Below are 18,776 nucleotides of genomic sequence, written 5' to 3'. Positions count from 1 at the left end.
ACGTTTTAATATGCATTTCTGTTAAAATTAGATTTGATTTTAAATGTTCTGGGGGACTATATTATTGAAAAGAGCTCACAGTAGCTCAGTGTGAGAAGGCTCTTTCCACAGTTAGCACACTCAAGAAATATTTATTGTGCATCTACTAAGTGCCAGGTGCTGCTCCAGGCACTGGAGAACACAGCAGTGAATAGGGCAGACATGAATGGAGCTGGCATTCCTTAAAGAGAAAAACCACATGCATATTCATCTGTTTATCAGGTCACCTCTTCAGTGGGTAGGCTGAGAGCGCTCTTGAGGTCTTTCTTTGGGACTGCTACCGAACCTGAAGTGAGTTCGCTCACCCGTTGCGCAGCAAGCCAATCTCTGACACCGGGGGTTGTGGAAGAAAGTAGGAACTTTATTTTTGCACAGCGCTGAGCAAGGAGAGAGGGCAGCTAATGCTGAAATCCCAAACTCCCCGAAAAGCTAAAAGGAAGGGTTTTTATTTGGGGCTTTAGGTAGGGGAGGGGGAGCATATGGCCTTGCTGGTTGGAGCTTTCCCACCAGCCTGTCTTTGGCCTTGAGACACTTGCGGAGAGGAGGGAGCTCGTGACCTTGCTGGTCAGCAGCTTTCCCACCAGCTCTTATCTCTTTGTGGGAGGAGATGGTCCAGGTGCTAGTCCTTGACGGTGTCTGTCTCCATGGAGGATAGCGGATTCTGGAGCCAGGAAGCCAGAGAGTAAGCAGGGAATGAGTGTTTTGGTTTTAACCCCATATATGCTGGGTTTAGTGTGGGGAAACTGATATCAGGGTCGATATCAGGACTTGCCGTTTGGTAAGTCTGTTCCACTTTCCAGAATCTTGCCCTTTGCTCAGTATACCTGCGGTTCATAGAGCCCACCTGCTTTTTAAGGCTGATAGAGCTGCAGACCACTGAAAACACACAAGGAGACTGGTACCTCACTAAAGATACAAATATTTGTTGAATTCAATAAAAAAAGTAATAGGACCAATAGCAGTATCACTGTGCATTCACATTTTTCAAAGTCAAAAAAAGTCAAGATGGTTTTGATGCGGGGTCGGTGAGCCGAGGAGTCGAAAGAAAGATTTCTTAGACTCTCAAGATCTGGCAGTAGTGCTCTTTTATTTAGAGAATAGTGTGGAATAGCATGGGGACAGGACCCATGGGCAGTCAGAGCTTCTGCTGCCGCCGCTTCTGCTGCCCCCGCTGGCATGGGGACAGGACCCATGGGCAGGCAGAGCTGGTGCGTGGGGACAGGACCCACGGGCAGTCAGAGCTCCTGCTGCTGCTGCCCCGAGTTGAGGGTTAGTACTAAATTTAAGGCATAGGTATGTGAGTCATCTCTTTACAAGACAAAGAATATGTAAAAAAGTTAAAATGGTATCAGTGCCCGTATGGTCTGGCCATTTGGCGGTCCCACAACTTTTAGATAAGAATCAAACCGGATTGAGTAAATGGCAGAAGTCACCGCTTGAATTTTATCCTCGGCTAAAGACAAAGGAGGATTTTGGGGGGGGGGGGTCAGTTACATGAGGTTGGCAGACAGTAACCAATTTAAGTTCTTGCCTCTGGCATTGATTAAGAGCTTCTAGAGATAAGACCATCCCCCCTTCTTCCTGGCACAGAGAGGGAGGCATCTTCACAGATAGAGGTTTCCCTTAGAAACGTAAATGTTTCCCAACAAAGGGGCAAACAAATTCCACTCCTTTGAGCCTGAATCTCATCTGTAGTTTTAAAACTAACCAGCCTAAAAATCCTCATCATAAGCCATTTTAAAATTAAGCAGCCTAAAAATCCTCATCAGTTTGAGCCTCAGACCATACCAAGACTTGCAGAAGAAAAGTAATTTAATTTTTAAAATAGGTTGTAAAGCTCAAAACAGAACAAAGCTCGAATCAGGTTCTGACGTAAAAGTAGATAACATTCTGGATTTTGTTTCATGAAAAGAATAATCAGACCAATACTTCACTAAGCAATTTCAGTTATACTGACAAAAATAAAACTATCACTAATTTGTAAAGTGGCTACTGCAAGTGGACTGTCAACTTTCTGAGTGCGTCTGTATTGGACACTAGCTTTCCTTATCATGAAAATCTCTTTTAAAATGGAGGATGTGGGAAATATTCCTTCATTTCCTCTATAATTTTTAACAGTTCTTCAAAGAATAGCATCGATTATTTTTTAAAGGATATTAGGGGGAGGCCTGGCTGAGAGTCCAAACTGCAAAAATGAAACTCCAAGGAAAATGTTCATCACCAAAATCAATATAATTCCCAGAAATAAGAAAATTTCATTGCTTATTTTTGCAGTCAAAATTTCTAATAATGTCAGTCAAAACTTGACTACTTTGCAGAGCAGTAACCAGGTTTAAAAAGAAAATCATTTCACCTCTACCTCCCTTCTTGAAGCAGGCGGAGATGCCACTGAAATCCTCTAACTGGAATATGTGGATGCTTAGGGAGATAAATGGAGAAGTATGTCTTTGAAGAGCAAGGCTAACTCATCAGACATAAGATTTCTGTTTCCACAAGCCATATCTACTGAAATTCCTGGCTGGATGGGACCTTGGACATCGGCTAGCTCAACACCTCAATCCCTCAGAAAGAAACTATCTCTGGATCGTCCATCAATGCAGGGCAACAAAATAGGCCCTTCCAGGTGAGCAAACCCCACTTTAATATGGCCCAGTACATGACGTCAGAACAGCTGGATAAAAGATAGGTGATTCCCTCTGACAACCGGATGAATTGTCTAAGGACCCAAACCAGGATCTTGTTCCTAGTGCCAATGACCAGGCCACTCTCGGCTGGATCCCACTACATGGAGTGCCATATGTTGTGTCAAGGCCCACAAATGGATCTCCGTAGGCATCCATGGGTCGGGTAATGCACAAATGTTGGTGGTGTAATGGCTAGATTCTGAGTGCTGGCAACCCAGTTTCCCGGTATGATTTGATGCCTGCACCTTGACCCCTCCCTGCCACAATGCATTAAACAGTGCATTCTAATGCAAATGAAGAAGCAAGAAGTTAAACTAAGGGATGTTTTAATACAATACTTTCAATGATGTTTCTGCAGAGTAGCAAACACAAGTGAGGAAATTGACAGGAGTTTGACATTTTCTTGTTTGACTTTAACATTGACTCATCACAATGATAAGAAGGTTAATACATCCAGAGAGACGAAATGCCAGAGGCATTTAAAAAGTATTGACACCATGTCAGTCTTTTAAGTTGGTAACGTTCTTAGAAATCATAGGGTGTGATTGCAAATAAACTAAATAATGAACAATAACATAAAACAGTGGGAGAACTGCAACTTAACTCTCTTTACTTCATTGCCCAAGGTTCACTGACAGAAAATAAAACCATAATTCAATTCTCTCTACATGTGATACCAAGGCCCAGGGAGGACAAGGGACTTCCCCAAGTCGATAGCAGAGACAAGACTGAGGCTCAGACCTTCCTGGGCCCTACGCCCGTGCTTTGTGAGTCCTGCTGTATCCATAAGTCTCTTGTTAGGAGTCCATGAATTCTAGCGCATGGCTCTTCAAAATTTATAGAGCCATCAATGTCTGCAGTAAAAAGCTCAGCTAGATTTCATTTTTAATGAAAATACTAAAAACACCATTTGAGAGAACATTGTTTATTTGCAATATCTCCTCCTGTTAAGCTTGATTTAGTGGAAGCAGAGAGATCTAATCTCATATAAATCACAACAGAAAATAATTCAGGTTTCAAATCAGATAAGGTATGAATTAAAATTCTAGTTTTGTGTTCCTTTCTCTAATCGACATGCAGCCTTTTGCTGCCATTTGTACAGGGAATAGTGTCTCACCTATAATCAGATGATTTCTTTAAATTAAATGCTGCTCAGCTCCCTTCTGCTTTGAAGTTTTCTTTAAACAATCAGAATCCACTAGTTTCTCAAACTCGAGCAGACATTCATTTTTGTTTGCTGAAATGTTTTTAAATTTCTATGTGGAGGTGGAAGAAATCCGTAGAGTTTTGAAGTCTTAATTATAACTGAGTTTTGTATATTGAAATTCTAACACTTAAAGACAATATTAGATATTTGGATGCCATGTGGTGTACACTCAAAGCTCATCTGATTTCCCATGGGCAGATGAAGAGAACAGAATTTCAATCATTTGCTCATTCTGACTTCTGGCTTTCCATGTCAGCAAACATTTTCTAATTGCCCATTCTGAGCAGGGCACTGTGGTAGACCCAGAGACGAGCTGTGGAGCAGGGGGTGCAGGAGGGGTAGGGCTGGACAGGTACAGGGATGACTAAACCCTGTCTTTGTCCTCCCACCACTTGTGATCTAGAAAGAGTATTAAGACTGGGACATATGTATCACTCAGGAGGGTCTATGGAGAGACGAAGTGTTCCAGGGCAGAGTTTCAGAAGGGCCTCCCAGAGGAGAGTGGATGGGAACTTGGCCCTGAAGGATGGGAGAATTTCAACAGCGCATCCGGGAGGGCTGGGAGCAAGAGAGTATTCCAGGTGGAGGGGACAGCAACAACAATGGTAGAGGGGGGAAAGGGCACATGAGACTGGGGACTGAATGGAAACAAGCCCATAAACTTTGATTGACTGTGTTTGGTAGGGCTCATGTGTGCAGCAAAGCCATATGGCTGGCTAATTAGAGGCATTCATTTCAATGCTCTTGTGACATTAAGATAAGCTACAGGCAGGTCGCAGTCCAAGGCTGATTTTTGTGACTTTAATCCATCTAATGGCAATGGCTTATGGACTATTGTCTAGCTAGGCCCCACTGGAAGCTTCTATCAAAGCTAATAATGAGAACTGGGAGCTCCAAGGACCTGGGACAGATGTAGAGCCTTCCTCTGTGTCTGACAAAGTACCATAACTCTTGTGTTCGCTTGGAACTTTGCAAAATCAAGGCAGAGCAAGACAGCAGAGGCCAAGGTAGGCTGCTTCCTTTTGATGGGCCCCATAAGAGCTCTGAGGGAATCCTCAAGCTGCAAGACTCTAAAATAACTGACTGATTTCAGAATGTGCAAAGATAGAATCTGGAAGCCTGAGGCTGGAAGCTATAATTCTCTACAGCTGCTATCTAAACAAAAACCCACAGATGTAAACTAGGGCAAACTATTTAGGAAAATCAAGAAAAGTCTCTTTGGCTAAATTTGTACAATAGGCAACCTTAAAAAACCCTTCCAGAAATTTCCATTTTCCATTTCCCATTGGGGCCCAGCTCAAAGTTGCCCTCTGATACACACGAAGCACAGCTACAAACCCCACAGCAGAAAGGCACAGACCCAAATGCTTTGTATGACTGCTTTCATCCACATGCTCTTCCCTGACTAAGACCATCAGAGTCTATGATGATCATACATTGTGCACTTGACAGTAGTGGCCAGGATTGCTCACCACTTTCAGATGCTAGCACTTGGAATCAAAATAAAGGTCTTTACTACTTTATAAGGATCTAGAAGGAAAACCTTGATTCACAAAAGGCAATTGCTCTTCCGTATCAGCAACGCTGCCTCACGTTCATTGATTCATTTATTTTCATTCAAGTAGTATGTGTTTTACCCCAGCAACTTGAAGAATGGGCTATACGATATTTTAACTTGATTTCTTGAAGTGTAATTTACATACAATAAAATTCACCTTTTTAGTGTATAGTTCTACGAGATTTGATGAACACAGAGTGTGTAACTATCACTAGGAGCAAGATATAGAACATTTCCAATACCCCTAAAAATTTCCTCGTGCCCCTGTGTAGTCAACCCCGCCTGACATCTCCATTCTTTGACAACTGTTGATCTGTTTTCTGTCTCTTTAGTTTTGCTTCTTGCAGAATGTTATGTAAATGGAATGATACAGTATGTAGCCAGTTGAGTCTGGCTTCTTTCACTTAGCCCAATGCATTTGAGATTCATCAATGTGGTTGTGTGCATCAATAGTTGATTTCTTTTTATTGCTGTATAGTATTCCATTGCATGAATGTACCACAATGTGTTTATCCTTTCATCTGTTGAAGGTCACTTGAGGTTTTTCCAGTTTTGAAAGTTGTGAATAAAGCCTTTACAAACATTCACATACAGGGCTTTGTGTGACCATAAGATATCTCAAACTCAACATGTCTAAAACTAAATTATTGATCTTTTTCTCCAGCTTGCCCACCCATGACTTGCCCTTTCTCATTGAATGGGACTTCTATCCTTCCATTTTGTCATGCCACAAACATATGCATCCAACTTGTCACTTCTCTCATGCTACAACAATCTGTCAGCAAATTCTGATGGCACCACCTTCAGAATATATCCAGAATCCTACCACTTTTCACTACCCCCACTGCTACCACCCTGGTCCAGTCCACCCTCGTCTCTTACCTGGATTACTTCATTCGACTTCCAAAGGGTCTCCCTGCTTTGGCCCTTGACCCCTATAGTGTATTCTCAACATGGCAGCCAAAGAGATCCATCCAACATGTTAAGTCAGATCATGTCACTTTGCTCCACATTTCACTCAGAGGAAAATTCCAAGTCTTTAAAATGTCCTGTAAGGCCATGTAGTCTGGTCTCTTTTCCTGGTACCTGTCTGATCTTCTTCTGCCACTTACTTTGCTCTCTCTGTTCCAGCCACACTGGTCTCCTTGCTGCTCTTCAAACATGTGTGCCTCACTCCTGCCTCGGGGCCTTTGCATTGATGGTTCCCTCTTCCTAGAATGCTCTTTCTCCAAAATTTCATGAGGTTAGCTCCCTCACCTCCTTCAAGTCTTTGCTCAAATGCCACTTTCTCAATGAGACCTGTCTGTACCATCCTAGTTAATACAGCATACTGCCCCAACCTTACCACATCCCCCGCACACATACATTGTACTCTCAATCTACCTTACCCTATTCTACTTTTTCACTTTTATAAATAGCTGTTATCTTCTAATATACCATCATAAAATTCATGTATGGATCATGTTTACTATCTGTCTTCCCCTTGTAGGGGAAGAAGACGTTTCCTCTACCTATTGTGGGTTCTTCTGGCCAGAGAACAAATTAAATTCACATGAGACAGAATAACAGGAGAAAATTAAACAAAGCTTTATAACATGTATACATGGAAGAAGCTCAGGCAAGCTGAGCAACTCGCCAAAATGGCTGAAGCCACCACCTTAAATATCATCTCCAGCTAAAGACAAAGGAGGATGTTGGGGGTGGAGGGAGTCAGTTACAGGAGGTTACCAGACAAGCACAGTAAACAAGAATGATTATTATGCAAATTTAAGTCCTTGCCTTCTGCATTGATAAGAGTTTCTAGAGATAAGGTCATCCCCCTTCTTCCTGGTACAGAGAGGGAGACACCTTTACAGATGGAGATTTCCCTTACAAATGTAAATGTCTCTTAACAAAGGGTAAGTAAATTCTACTTTTCAGTTGCTTTCCTGTCTGCAGTTGATTCAAAGTAACCAGCCCCAAACAATCCTCATGCCAAAGAGACATCTCTTGGGGTGGCCAATTCCAGGCCCCCACACCCTGCTAAATTGTAAGTTCCATGAGGGAAGAACCTTTGCTTTATTCACTGCTGCATTTCAATCATCTAGCACACTGCCTTGCACAAAGCAGGCACTCAACGAATATTTGCTAAATGACTAAGAGAACTCCCACAAGAACCATCCTCTGTGTGCAGTTTGCTAATACCCAGTTCCAAACTGGTCTTTAAAGGCCCTCATGAGCTGCGGTAGCCTGAGGGTCATGTGAAGAGAAACTGTGCAAGTTGGGAAGTTGGGGAAAGGCACTGCCAAGAACCCACTGCTGCCACGCCTATACGGGGGCATCAGAGAGGTCTGAGCATCATAGTGCCAGGCCCTGGCACATTTGGCTGATCTACATCAAGGTCCAGCCTCCCTGCTACAAACAACAGCTCTCTTTAGTACCAGCAGCTTTTTTGGACTGCAACATCAAATGTGTTCTAAGTAGTAATTATAAAAGAGGACAACTGGTCAGCATGTACAGTGCCTCCAAGGGAATAAGGGAAATGCCATACTCAACCAGCAAGCTCAGAACTTGAAAATAACCAAATAACCATTTGGGTTGGGCTGATCCAGCCGATATCTTAGTTGAGATGGCAAAAATATGAGGGGCTTTCCACCACACTGAATGAACCCTGCTGCCTATCTGCTGGTTAATATAAAAGTGTTCTTTTCAAGAAAAATTGACTCATGGTTGGTGTTGCTTTCCGGTAAATACTGAGATGTTCTTAAAATTGTCTGCTGCCCCAAAAGCACAGAACCTGGGACACATAATCAATTAGCTTTGGTTGAGTGGACAAATGAAACTCATGGATCATGAAATTTAGTATGTGAAGTGGAAGAGCATTGGATTTAGGGAAACATTTGACAAGCCTGAATTTGAGTCCAAATACTACTATTTATTAGCCTTGTGATATAACATCTTTGAGACTCAGTTTCCTCATCTATAAGATAGAATAATGATTCTTGCCCTGACTACCACACAGAGTTATCTGGAGAAGGAATAAATGAGAAAATGAATATGAGAGTTATTGGTAAATTGTGAAGCACAAGACACATGTATGTTGTTATGCATTTTAGAGCTGAAGAGTCATCTCAAGCAATGCTTTTGTTAAACAGACAGAGGGGCTGGCCCCGTGGCCGAGTGGTTAAGTTCGCGCGCTCCGCTGCAGGCGGCCCAGTGTTTCGTTAGTTCGAATCCTGGGCGCGGACATGGCACTGCTCATCAGACCACACTGAGGCAGCGTCCCACATGCCACAACTAGAAGAACCCACAACGAAGAATACACAACTATGTACCGGGGGGCTTTGGGGAGAAAAAGGAAAATATAAAATCTTTAAAAAAAAAAAAAACAGACAGAGAGATCCTGAGGCTCATAGAATGGCAGATGCATGATCAAGGCCATACAATGAGGCAATGGTATGGCAGAGTCTAGGAACCAGGCCTTTTGACTCACAGCCCAGTTCTTTTTCCACTACACCACACCTGATTTGTGTTTCCCTGAAGATGAGGAAGGATTCTGAGACCCTGAGGAGACCAAGGCAGCTAGAGTTAGGTAGAACAGAGTACCAAAGAAGAGAGACCTGCACAAAGAGAAAATGATGGAGATTCACAGAGGATCTCTCTCAAGTATCAGCAGAGTACTCATCAGCACATACATCTGAATAAAGGAGCCGAGGCTGGAGGAAGATCTTCCCCCAAAGTTCAAGGACTCTGTACTTGGAGTTAGTCCTCATAGGGCTGGGAATAGAGTCAGTTCCCACCAGCCACACTGGAAACCTCATGACCCACAGGGCATAGGGTAGAGTATTCAGAAGAGTCTTGCCTTGGTGGTAGGAAATAACTAACTCTAGAACAAATGCTGCTCTGTTTCCTCCTACAGTTTTAAAGAAAGACCAGAAAAGATCAAACTATTACAAGTAACCTAATTACATACCAGAAAAAAAGTTCCAAAATGCAAAAATATTCAGCACAATCAACAAAATACAGGCAAAGCGAATCCAGTAACATGTACATAACAAATGATCAAGTGGGATTTATCCCAGGAATGCAACGTTGGTTCAACATCTGAAAATCAATTAATGTAATATGTCATATCAATAGAATAAAAACCAAAAATCACATGATAATCTCAACAGATGTAGAAAAACATTTGACAAAATCCAACATCCTTTCATGATAAAAAAACACTCAACACACTAGGAACAGACAGGAGCTTCTTCAACCTGACAAAGGGCATCTACAAAAAAACCGTAACCGAGAAGACAAGCCACAGACTGGGAGAAAATATTCACAAAAGACATATCTGATAAAGGACAGTTATCCAAAATATACAAAAAAAACCTCTTAAAACTCAGCAATAAGAAAACAGACAACCCAATTAAAAATTGGGCCAAAGACATTAACAAACACCTCATCAAAAAAGACATACCGATGGGAAATAAGCATATGAAAAGATACTCCACATCATATGTCATTAGAGAATTGCAAATTAAAACAATGAGATACAGCTACACACCTATTAGAATGGCCAAAACTTGGTACACTGACAATACCAGATGCTGTCAAGGAGCTGGAGCAGCAGGAACTCCCACTCGTTGCTGATGGGAATGCACAATGGTACAGCCACCTTGGAAGACGGTTTGGCAGTTACTTATAAGACCAAATATACATATTCTTACTACGTGATCCAGCAATCGTATGAGTATTTACCCAAAAGAGGTGAAAAACATATGTCCACACGAAAACCTGCACATGGACGTTTATAGCAGCTTTATTCATAATTGCCAAAACATGGAAGCAATCCAGCTGTCCTTCAGTAGGTGAATGGATAAAAAATAGTGGTACATCCAAATAGTGGTATAATGGAATATGATTCAGTGCTAAAAAGAAATGACCTATCAAGCCATGAAAAGACATGGAGGAAATTTCAATACACGTTGCTAAGTGAAAGAAGCCAATCTGAAAAGGCTACATACTGGAAAAGGCAAAACAAGGAAGACAGTAAAAAGATAAGTGGTTGCCAGAGGTGGAGGGAGGGAGGAATTAATAGGTGGAGCACAAGGGGTTTTTAGGGCAGCAAAACTATTTTGTATGATACTGTGATGGTAAATACACATCGTCACACATCCGTCAAAACTCATAGAATGTGCAACACGAAGAGTAAACCCTAATTTAAACTGTGGATTTTAGTTAATGATGATGTTTCAATATTGGCTCATCAATCACAACAAGTGTACCACACTAACGCAAGGTGTTCATAACAGGGGAAGCTGTATGGGGGGCGGGTCGCCAGGGCATGTATGGGAACTCTCTGTACTTTCCAAGCAATCTTTCTATAAAGCTAAATCTGCTTTAAAAGGTACAGTCTACTGAGCTAAAAAAATATCATTTATAGTAGTAAAAAAATAAAACTTTTAGTAATAAATGTAACAAGTTATGTGCCAGCCCCTTATGGATAAAATTATGAGACTTCATTGAAAAACTCTTTTAAAAACCATAAATAAATGGAGACATATAACATGATCTTAGATAGGAAGAGTCAATATCTTAAAAATATCAATTCTCTACCAAATGGATCTATATATTCAATGCAATTCCAATAAAATTCCCAAAGTTTTTTTGTGTAATACAAGCTAATTCTAAAATTTATGCTGAAAACTAAAGAGCAAAAAGTAGCCAAGACATTCCAAAAGACAATGATCCAGATAGGAGAATAAATTCTGCCAGGCATCAAGATTCACAGTACTCAACAGAAATAAAGCGCTGTGAATACTGTGTGCTTATGATCCTCTTCTGATGATAATTAAGGATTTGTCGGATGAGAAATTTGTTATTTGATGTTACACTGATGCCTAAAATAATTTTATTTATGTGTTTCTTTTACATCACATCTTCCTAAAAAAATAATTCAAGAGAAAAACTATAGTAATTAAGACCATGTGGTTTTAGTGCAAGGGTAGACAAATACTCCATTGGAATAGAACAGAGTCCAGAAACGAATGCAAACACACAGTACCCTGACTGATGACAGAGAAGGAATTGCAGGGCATTGAAAAGGATGGACTATAGTACAAATGGTTCTTGGAGAACAGTTTATCTATGTAAAAAAAGAAACGAAACGGTAAGAGATTCATACCTCACACCATGTGAAAATCCCTTACAGATGTATTGAAGGCTTAAACGTAAAATGCAAAACTATCAGATATTTAGAAGCCCATACAGGAGTACAACTTTAGGACCTCAGTTTAAGGAGCAAGCACAAACCAATAAGGAAAATGATAAACTCAACTACATTAAAATTAAGGACTTCTGGGGACTGGCCCGATGGCACAGCAGTAAGTTCGCATGTTCTGCTTTGGTGGCCCTGGGTTCACCAGTTCACATCCCGGGTGTGCACCTACACGCTGTTTGGCAAGCCATGCTGTGGCAGGCGTCCCACCTATAAAGTAGAGGAAGATGGGAACGCATGTTATCTCAGGGCCAGTCTTCCTCAGCAAAAAGAGGAGGATTGGTGGCAGATGTTAGCTCGGGGCCAATCTTCCCCCTCCCCCCTCAAAAAATTAAGAACCTCCAAAAAAAGAGAGCCTCCAAGGAAAGTAACAAGATGAGCCACATGCTGGAATAAGATATTTAAGTGTATAAAGCTGGTAAAGAATTAATATCTAGAATATATAAAGAACTCCGGGGGCCAGCCCCACGGCCGAGTGGCTGAGTTTGTGCGATCCTCTTGGGCGGCCCAGGGTTTTGCTGATTTGGATCCCAGGCATGGACATGGCACCACTCGTCAGGCCATGCTGAGGTGGCGTCCCACATAGCACAATCAGAGGAACTCACAACTAGAACATACAACTGTGTACTGGGGGACTTTGGGGAGAAGAATAAAAAAAAAAAAGAAGATTGGCAACAGATGGTAGCTCAGGTGCCAATCTTTAAAAGTATATATATATACTTATATATATACTTTATATATATATAAAGAACTCCTAAAAATCAATAAGAAAATTATAACCTAATAAAAAAAACTGGGCAAAAGACACATTTTGAAGGAAATGAACTGCATGAGTCCCTAAATGTATGCTTAAGATCATTTTAATAAATAAAATGTAAATTAAAACTAAAATGAGATCTATTCCATACTTACCAAATTGGCAAACGTTAAAAATGTTAGAGAATATTTGTTGACAAGTTGTGTGGCAACGTGAACTTGCATCTACTGCCGGTAGCGATGGAATGACTACTTTGGAAAAGTTTGTCACTACCTGCCCAAATTGGCGTGCCTTACTCTAGAATCCAGCAATTACATTCCTTGTTTGGGGGAAACTCTTTCATCGGTGCATCTAGAGGCATATAAAAGGATAGTCATTGTAGAACTATTTGAAACGTGCATAAACCTGAACAATTACCCACGTGTCTATTAATAGTAGAATACACTGTGGTATATTCATACAGTGGGATATTACGTAGCAAGAAAAATGAATAAATTATAGTTACATGCATCTCACAAAGCTGAATCTCAGGGACATAATGAGCAAAAGAAGCAAGTCACAAGAGAAAACATGTAATATGTTTCCATTTATACAAGGAATGGGCAACACTAAAAAATATATAGTGGGGTTACATAAACAGTTAGTAAAACTCTAATGAGAAGCAGGTGAACGATTAAGCTGGCCTTAGGGACAGCCTTCACCAGCAGTCTTCGGGGGTGGAGAATGATGTGATCGGGCAGAGGTTTACAGGGGTTTCCAAGGTACTAGTTACGTGTTCATTTTACAATTTAAATTGTACGTGAACAATTTCTATATTCTTTGGTATGTATTATGCATCTCACGGAAAAATTTTAAGAGTAAAGGATTAAGAATAACCAAATATTTTGAAGAAGAAAAGCCAAGTGTGGCTACTCAGACTAATGGAACAAAATAGAGAATCCAGCAACAGCTCCCTACATATATGGAAATAAGTGGGGGAAATGATGGCACGTTTACCATATAATCCTAGGACAGCTGGTTATCTTTATATAAAAGTTAAAAACATAAAATTGTATCTTTACCTAACCTTATATCAAAAATCTTTGTCAATTTTCAGACAGATTAAATAACTAAATAGGAAAATAAAATTCTTAAAACTCTTAGAATAAAAATTTTAAGAACACTTTTATAACTTCTGAGTAAGAAAGAATTAAATAGGTAAGACTCAAAAAGCATAAACTGTAAAAAGAAATTGATAATTTTGATAACATTAAAATTTTCTGTGCATCAAAAGTCGTCTTGGGAAAAAATAAATGTCAAGCAATATCATGGAAGAACTGTTTAGAACACTTATTCCTGATAAAGGAGTAGAATATATAACGAATATATTAAAAACTCTTATTAATCAATACTCAAAAAACACGTAAAATTAAAAGTTTTGCAAAAAACAGTAATAGGGAGTTCGCAGAAGAGGGAACCTAAATAAACTTATGAAAATATATTCAATCTCAGTAGTAATCATGGAAATGCAAACTTAAAACATACTCCTCAGGTTGGTAAAATTTTAAAAGTCTTATAATAGCAAATTTTGACTCAGATGTGAGAAACTGGAACTCCAAAACGCTGCTGCTGATTGTACATACTGTCACGACTGCTTTGGAGAGCGATTTAGAAGTATTTGGTGAGGTTACAAACGTGCACAGCCTATGACCCAGGAATTACCCTGTGAGATGTGTACCCTAGAGCAGCATTTCCCCGGATGGCCGGGGTTTCTGAGCGCCTTTAAGGGAGTCTACTAGATCAAGACTATTTTCGTAATAATACTAAGGCATTAGGTTTTTTTCTTTCATGAGTGTACCGTGGAGTTTTTTTTTTTTTTTAAAGATTTTATTTTTTTCCTTTTTCTCCCCAAAGCCCCCCGGTACATAGTTGTATATTCTTTGTTGTGGGTCCCTCTAGTTGTGGCATGTGGGACGCTGCCTCAGCGTGGTTTGATGAGCAGTGCCATGTCCGCGCCCAGGATTCGAACCAACGAAACACTGGGCCGCCTGCAGCGGAGCGCGTGAACTTAACCACTCAGCCACGGGGCCAGCCCCCCGTGGAGTTTTCAAGAGGCTGCATGGCATATATCACAATAGATTGAAGGGAGAAACAGGAAAATCCAGCCATCTTCTATGAAGCCAGATGTTAAAGAGATTCGCAAAGATACAAAACAATGCCACGGAAAATGAGTTTTTTCATAAAAAATGTTATTCAAAATGAACAAAGAAATATTTAAATTTTCTTGGCTTTAATTTCCATTATATTAAATAGCAATAGATAGAACCCACATAAACAAAAGCTCTTTTGGGTGCTTGATAATCCATGAGTCTCCAATTGGACTCATTCACCAAAGGTTTGCTAAGCACCTTCTCAGTGCCAGAGCCTGGACTGGGTTCTTTACGGCGCAGAGCGAGCACTCACTTCATAAGTGACACAACACACCCAGTTCCATCTGCCCTGAGACTCTAGCTAAATCTGATCCCCCCCCCGCCCCCCGAGGCAGGTAACCCCACAGAAGCTTCAGGTTATTTGGTTTATAGCACTGAAAGCCTTGGCTACTTTCCCTCCTCCTACCCCTGAGATGTTGGAATTCCCCAGTTGTTCACAATCATGTTGCCGCTGCAGTCATCTACCGACCTCAGGGCACAGAGCCCGGGAAGATTCCAATCAGTTCCAGTGGCATCTGTGCTCCTAGTTTCAGTCAGTTCAGTTGCTTAGTCATAGGAGAAAAATGAAAGCAGATCACCTCTGTGCCCATGTTTAATTGCCAGTCAGGTTCAACTAGTTGCCACTGCAGAAACTTTGACTTGAATGCTGCTCCCACTTAGCCATATTCCCCACTGTTTTTAGGACCTAAAATGTGACCCCAGAGAGCTGTAGTTATTAAGATTATGGGACTCTTCACAAACACCAACATAAGATCACTGTTCAACTCATCTGAGCACATGGGCATTATTGGCCACTGAGAGGACTTCCTGATACACTCAGAGCTGTCTTTAATTCATTCCACAGATGTTTGGTTCACCACACTTTTCCGAAGGTCTCCTGTATGCCAGACTCTGGGAGAGGTACTCTATCCAAATATATGCTGAATCCATCAGTGATATTTTCTTCACCTAATTCTTATAACAGCCCTGACAGTTAATGACATCACCTTTGTACAGACCCAGCATACAGATGGATTTCAGTGCTAATGCTAATGCTGCTTGGCCGCTGGTGCCATTTGAAACCTAAAGGATGGTGGTAACAATGACAAGAGGGACATGGACTTTGTGGGCTGCCTATTTATGGGGAGTGACATCACTCCATGGGTTCCCTATCTATCTATCATCAATCTCTACCTATCTATTAATAGAAATGTCTACTAAATGTCTATTAAACATTAGACACACACACACACACACACACACACACACACACACACACACATATATATATATATATGTTGTTCTTTCATTTGATATTCCCAAGAATGAGTATTACACCCATCTTGTAAGTAAGGGAGGGCTCAGAGACCAAAACTTTGGTTAAGTCACTTGTCTGAAGTCATAAAGCACCTAAGTGGTGGGCCGTAGCTTCCTGCCCAGTCTTGTCTGACTTCTATGAGCTTTCTTGATAGAGTCCCCAAACCCTATCCTATAGCCTTCTCTGACCCCTCAGTAGCCATCTCCCTTGCATGCCCCTAAGCCAAAGAAGCCCGGAGTGAAAAACAAAAGACTGGGAAGCTTCCTCAGAGCCCACCCAAATCTGCCGTGGGTCCCGCTCCCAAGCCTTGAAGACTCACGGGGAGAATCTGCTCCCTCTGCCCCATGGTAGCTCTTCTGAAATATGAAGAAAAGACGTGGCCCCTGTAGCTCACGTCTGCCATTAACAAGCTGGGTGACCTTGACTATTACTCCCTCTAAGCCTCGGTTTCCTAGCCTATTGACTGAGAAAATTGGGTTAATGATCTAAATTTCCTTCCAGCTCTAAGATTCTGTGATTCTAGATATAAAAGAAGTCTTCTTAGTGAAAACCAAAGTACACTGATTTGAATTTCCAAGGTCAGAGAGCACGCTTGTGAATTAGCTGATCTGTTGAAGGCACAGATATTTGTCAGGAGATAACCTCTTGAAGAGCTGAAAGCCAAAGCAATCTGACTCCGCACCACTTGAGCAAAGTTGCAAAAATGGCAATGCAAAATGTTAAGCCCAATTCGGCTGCCACCCCTCTCCAACATGACTATTATGAATGTCATTTGCCAACTGGCTTCACATGAGCCCTCGCAGGCAAAGCACTTGCTAGTGTGAGGGAGGGAAAGATGTATTGACCTGGAAAAGGGACAATCTAAGTTCGGGTCTCGGTTCAGCCACTTTGGGGCTGTTTCACCTCGGACCAGTTTTTTCACCTCTTTCAGCTTCAGCTTCTTCATCTATAAAATGGGATGACAATTCCTGTCCTGTGTGGCCTTCACTAGATTTTTGTGCAGTTTTAATGAGATAGTGGCTGTCAAAATGCCTTAAAAACTATAATGTCATCAACGTGAATTTTACCTCACGAATTACTTGAGAACAAGAGCTAAGATATCACCAGGCCCAAGGATTCCCAGAATTCAGTGCGACTAGCTAAACAGGGAGGTAACCCATCACACTTCAAATTTCCCCTTTTAGCATTTTGGAAAAAGCCAAACAATAGAATATTCCCAGAAGAATACAAAGATGGGAGCTCGTAACTGAGGCAAGCACTTGATTTAAGAGTAGGATTTGGTTTGGTCATGATCACAAACGATGCACTTACCTTGTGTGCCCAGAACCAGAGGAAGGTGCTTTCAAGCTCAGCCAACCTTGATAGTTCCTGAAAGGGCCAAGTCTCTCCATTGTTGGCTGCTCAATGGCAAGTGGTGAAAATGTGCTTGGTGGGTAGAAAACAACACCAGTCTCCCATGGAGAGGAGGGTAGCATTATCCAGCCTAGTCATCTTCCTGAGCCAGGTTCCCTCATTTCTTGCCCAGAGTGGTCTCTGCAGAAGCCCCAGGGAAACAGGCTGTCAGTCCTGGGCTCAAGCAGCTGGGTGATTCTTAAAATGTCATCTGTTCTCACCAAAGCCTGAGGAACTACGAAGAGCAGAATTGGCTAAATTGACCAGATTGTCTTTACTGTATGACTCATTCCTTTCACCAGGAGACTCACAAGTAGATTACCATAGGAAGAATCCTTTTTGTAGGTATTCCTCTGGTCTAGGCAGCCAAAGCAACCGGGACTGAAGCAACTTGAGGGACGTGGGTAACCAGTGGCCAAGTGGGTGGGGAGACATACAGACAGGCGGGCTGCTGGGTGGATGGGCTGCCAGGCGAGGACTCTGGCTTGGTAACCAGCAACCTGTTGAGAATGGGAAGGAGAACAGTGACCAGAGGGAACCAGTTGGCCAGGAGGGAAGAAGACGTAATCTGACTAAACTCTATCATTTGCTCACAGATTGAAATCTAGTCTAGATATTTGCAGTTGTTGAAAATCTTCAGAAATTTCGAAGAGCAAGAGGAGTACTAGGTGTCACATTTCTGTTCTTTATCATGTCCTGAGAGCTAGAAGAGCTAGAACTTCGGTCTGCTGAGCCTGGGCCATTGGTAAGCTGGCTCAATAGATCTCTGCCCAATGACACTGGCTAGTCAGACTCCACATCATTCCCTGTTTTCCAAGCTCTAGCCAAAAAATCTCCAGCTCCTTAAAATATCAGCAAGAAGCTAGTCTAGTTGCCTCATAAAAAGCGTCTCCTGACCATAAGCTCCTGAGAGGCACACTGCCCCATGCCCAAATCAGGTCTAAGCCCTCAGGATGATAGTGGCCTTTGCATTTTTTCTGTTGTTTGGGCCTTGGTCGCCCATGGTAAAGCTGCTAATAATACTATAGAGTACCTAAGGATTGTCTACAGTGCCTCCTGGATCATTATTGCCTATAATCTCATGACATTTCCTCAAAATTCAATGTCTCTAACTAAATTCATTATCTTCACTTCCACACTTACCCACTCCCACATCTGCTTCTCTCTACCTCAGTGGACTGTTGGTGAGTGCTATGCACCAATATGCTCCTAGAATTCCAAACCAGAAACCTGGGAGGCAGACTAAATTTCACCTTGGATATAAAGCTAATAATGACTACCACTTATCGAATGTCTACCTTGTGCTGGGCCCAGGGCTAAGTAGTTTATGTGCATTTTGGTTAGCTGGTCCTGTTGACCTTATCTCCTTAATATCACATGAAACTTGTCGCTGCATAGTTCAGCCT

The 18,776-nt window shown here is 41.6% G+C and overlaps 1 protein-coding gene across 1 annotated transcript in view; it reads right to left on the bottom strand.

Moving 5' to 3' along the window:
- The window catches only part of LOC103564909 (uncharacterized), a 28,055-nt gene extending 10,185 nt beyond the window's left edge, over nt 1–17,870 (bottom strand). Inside the window, exon 1 of the mRNA XM_008540839.2 lies at nt 17,290–17,870. Within this exon, the coding sequence (XP_008539061.2) occupies nt 17,290–17,453 (164 nt within the window). The 5' untranslated portion in view covers nt 17,454–17,870. The remainder of the gene's footprint in view (nt 1–17,289) is intronic.
- Nucleotides 17,871–18,776: the final 906 nt, after the last annotated feature.

This window comes from Equus przewalskii, chromosome X (assembly GCF_037783145.1).
Source record: "Equus przewalskii isolate Varuska chromosome X, EquPr2, whole genome shotgun sequence".
Classification (NCBI taxonomy): Eukaryota; Metazoa; Chordata; class Mammalia; order Perissodactyla; family Equidae; genus Equus; species Equus przewalskii.
Note: the sequence above shows the minus strand (reverse complement) of the source record. Positions and strands in the feature narration are given on the sequence as shown.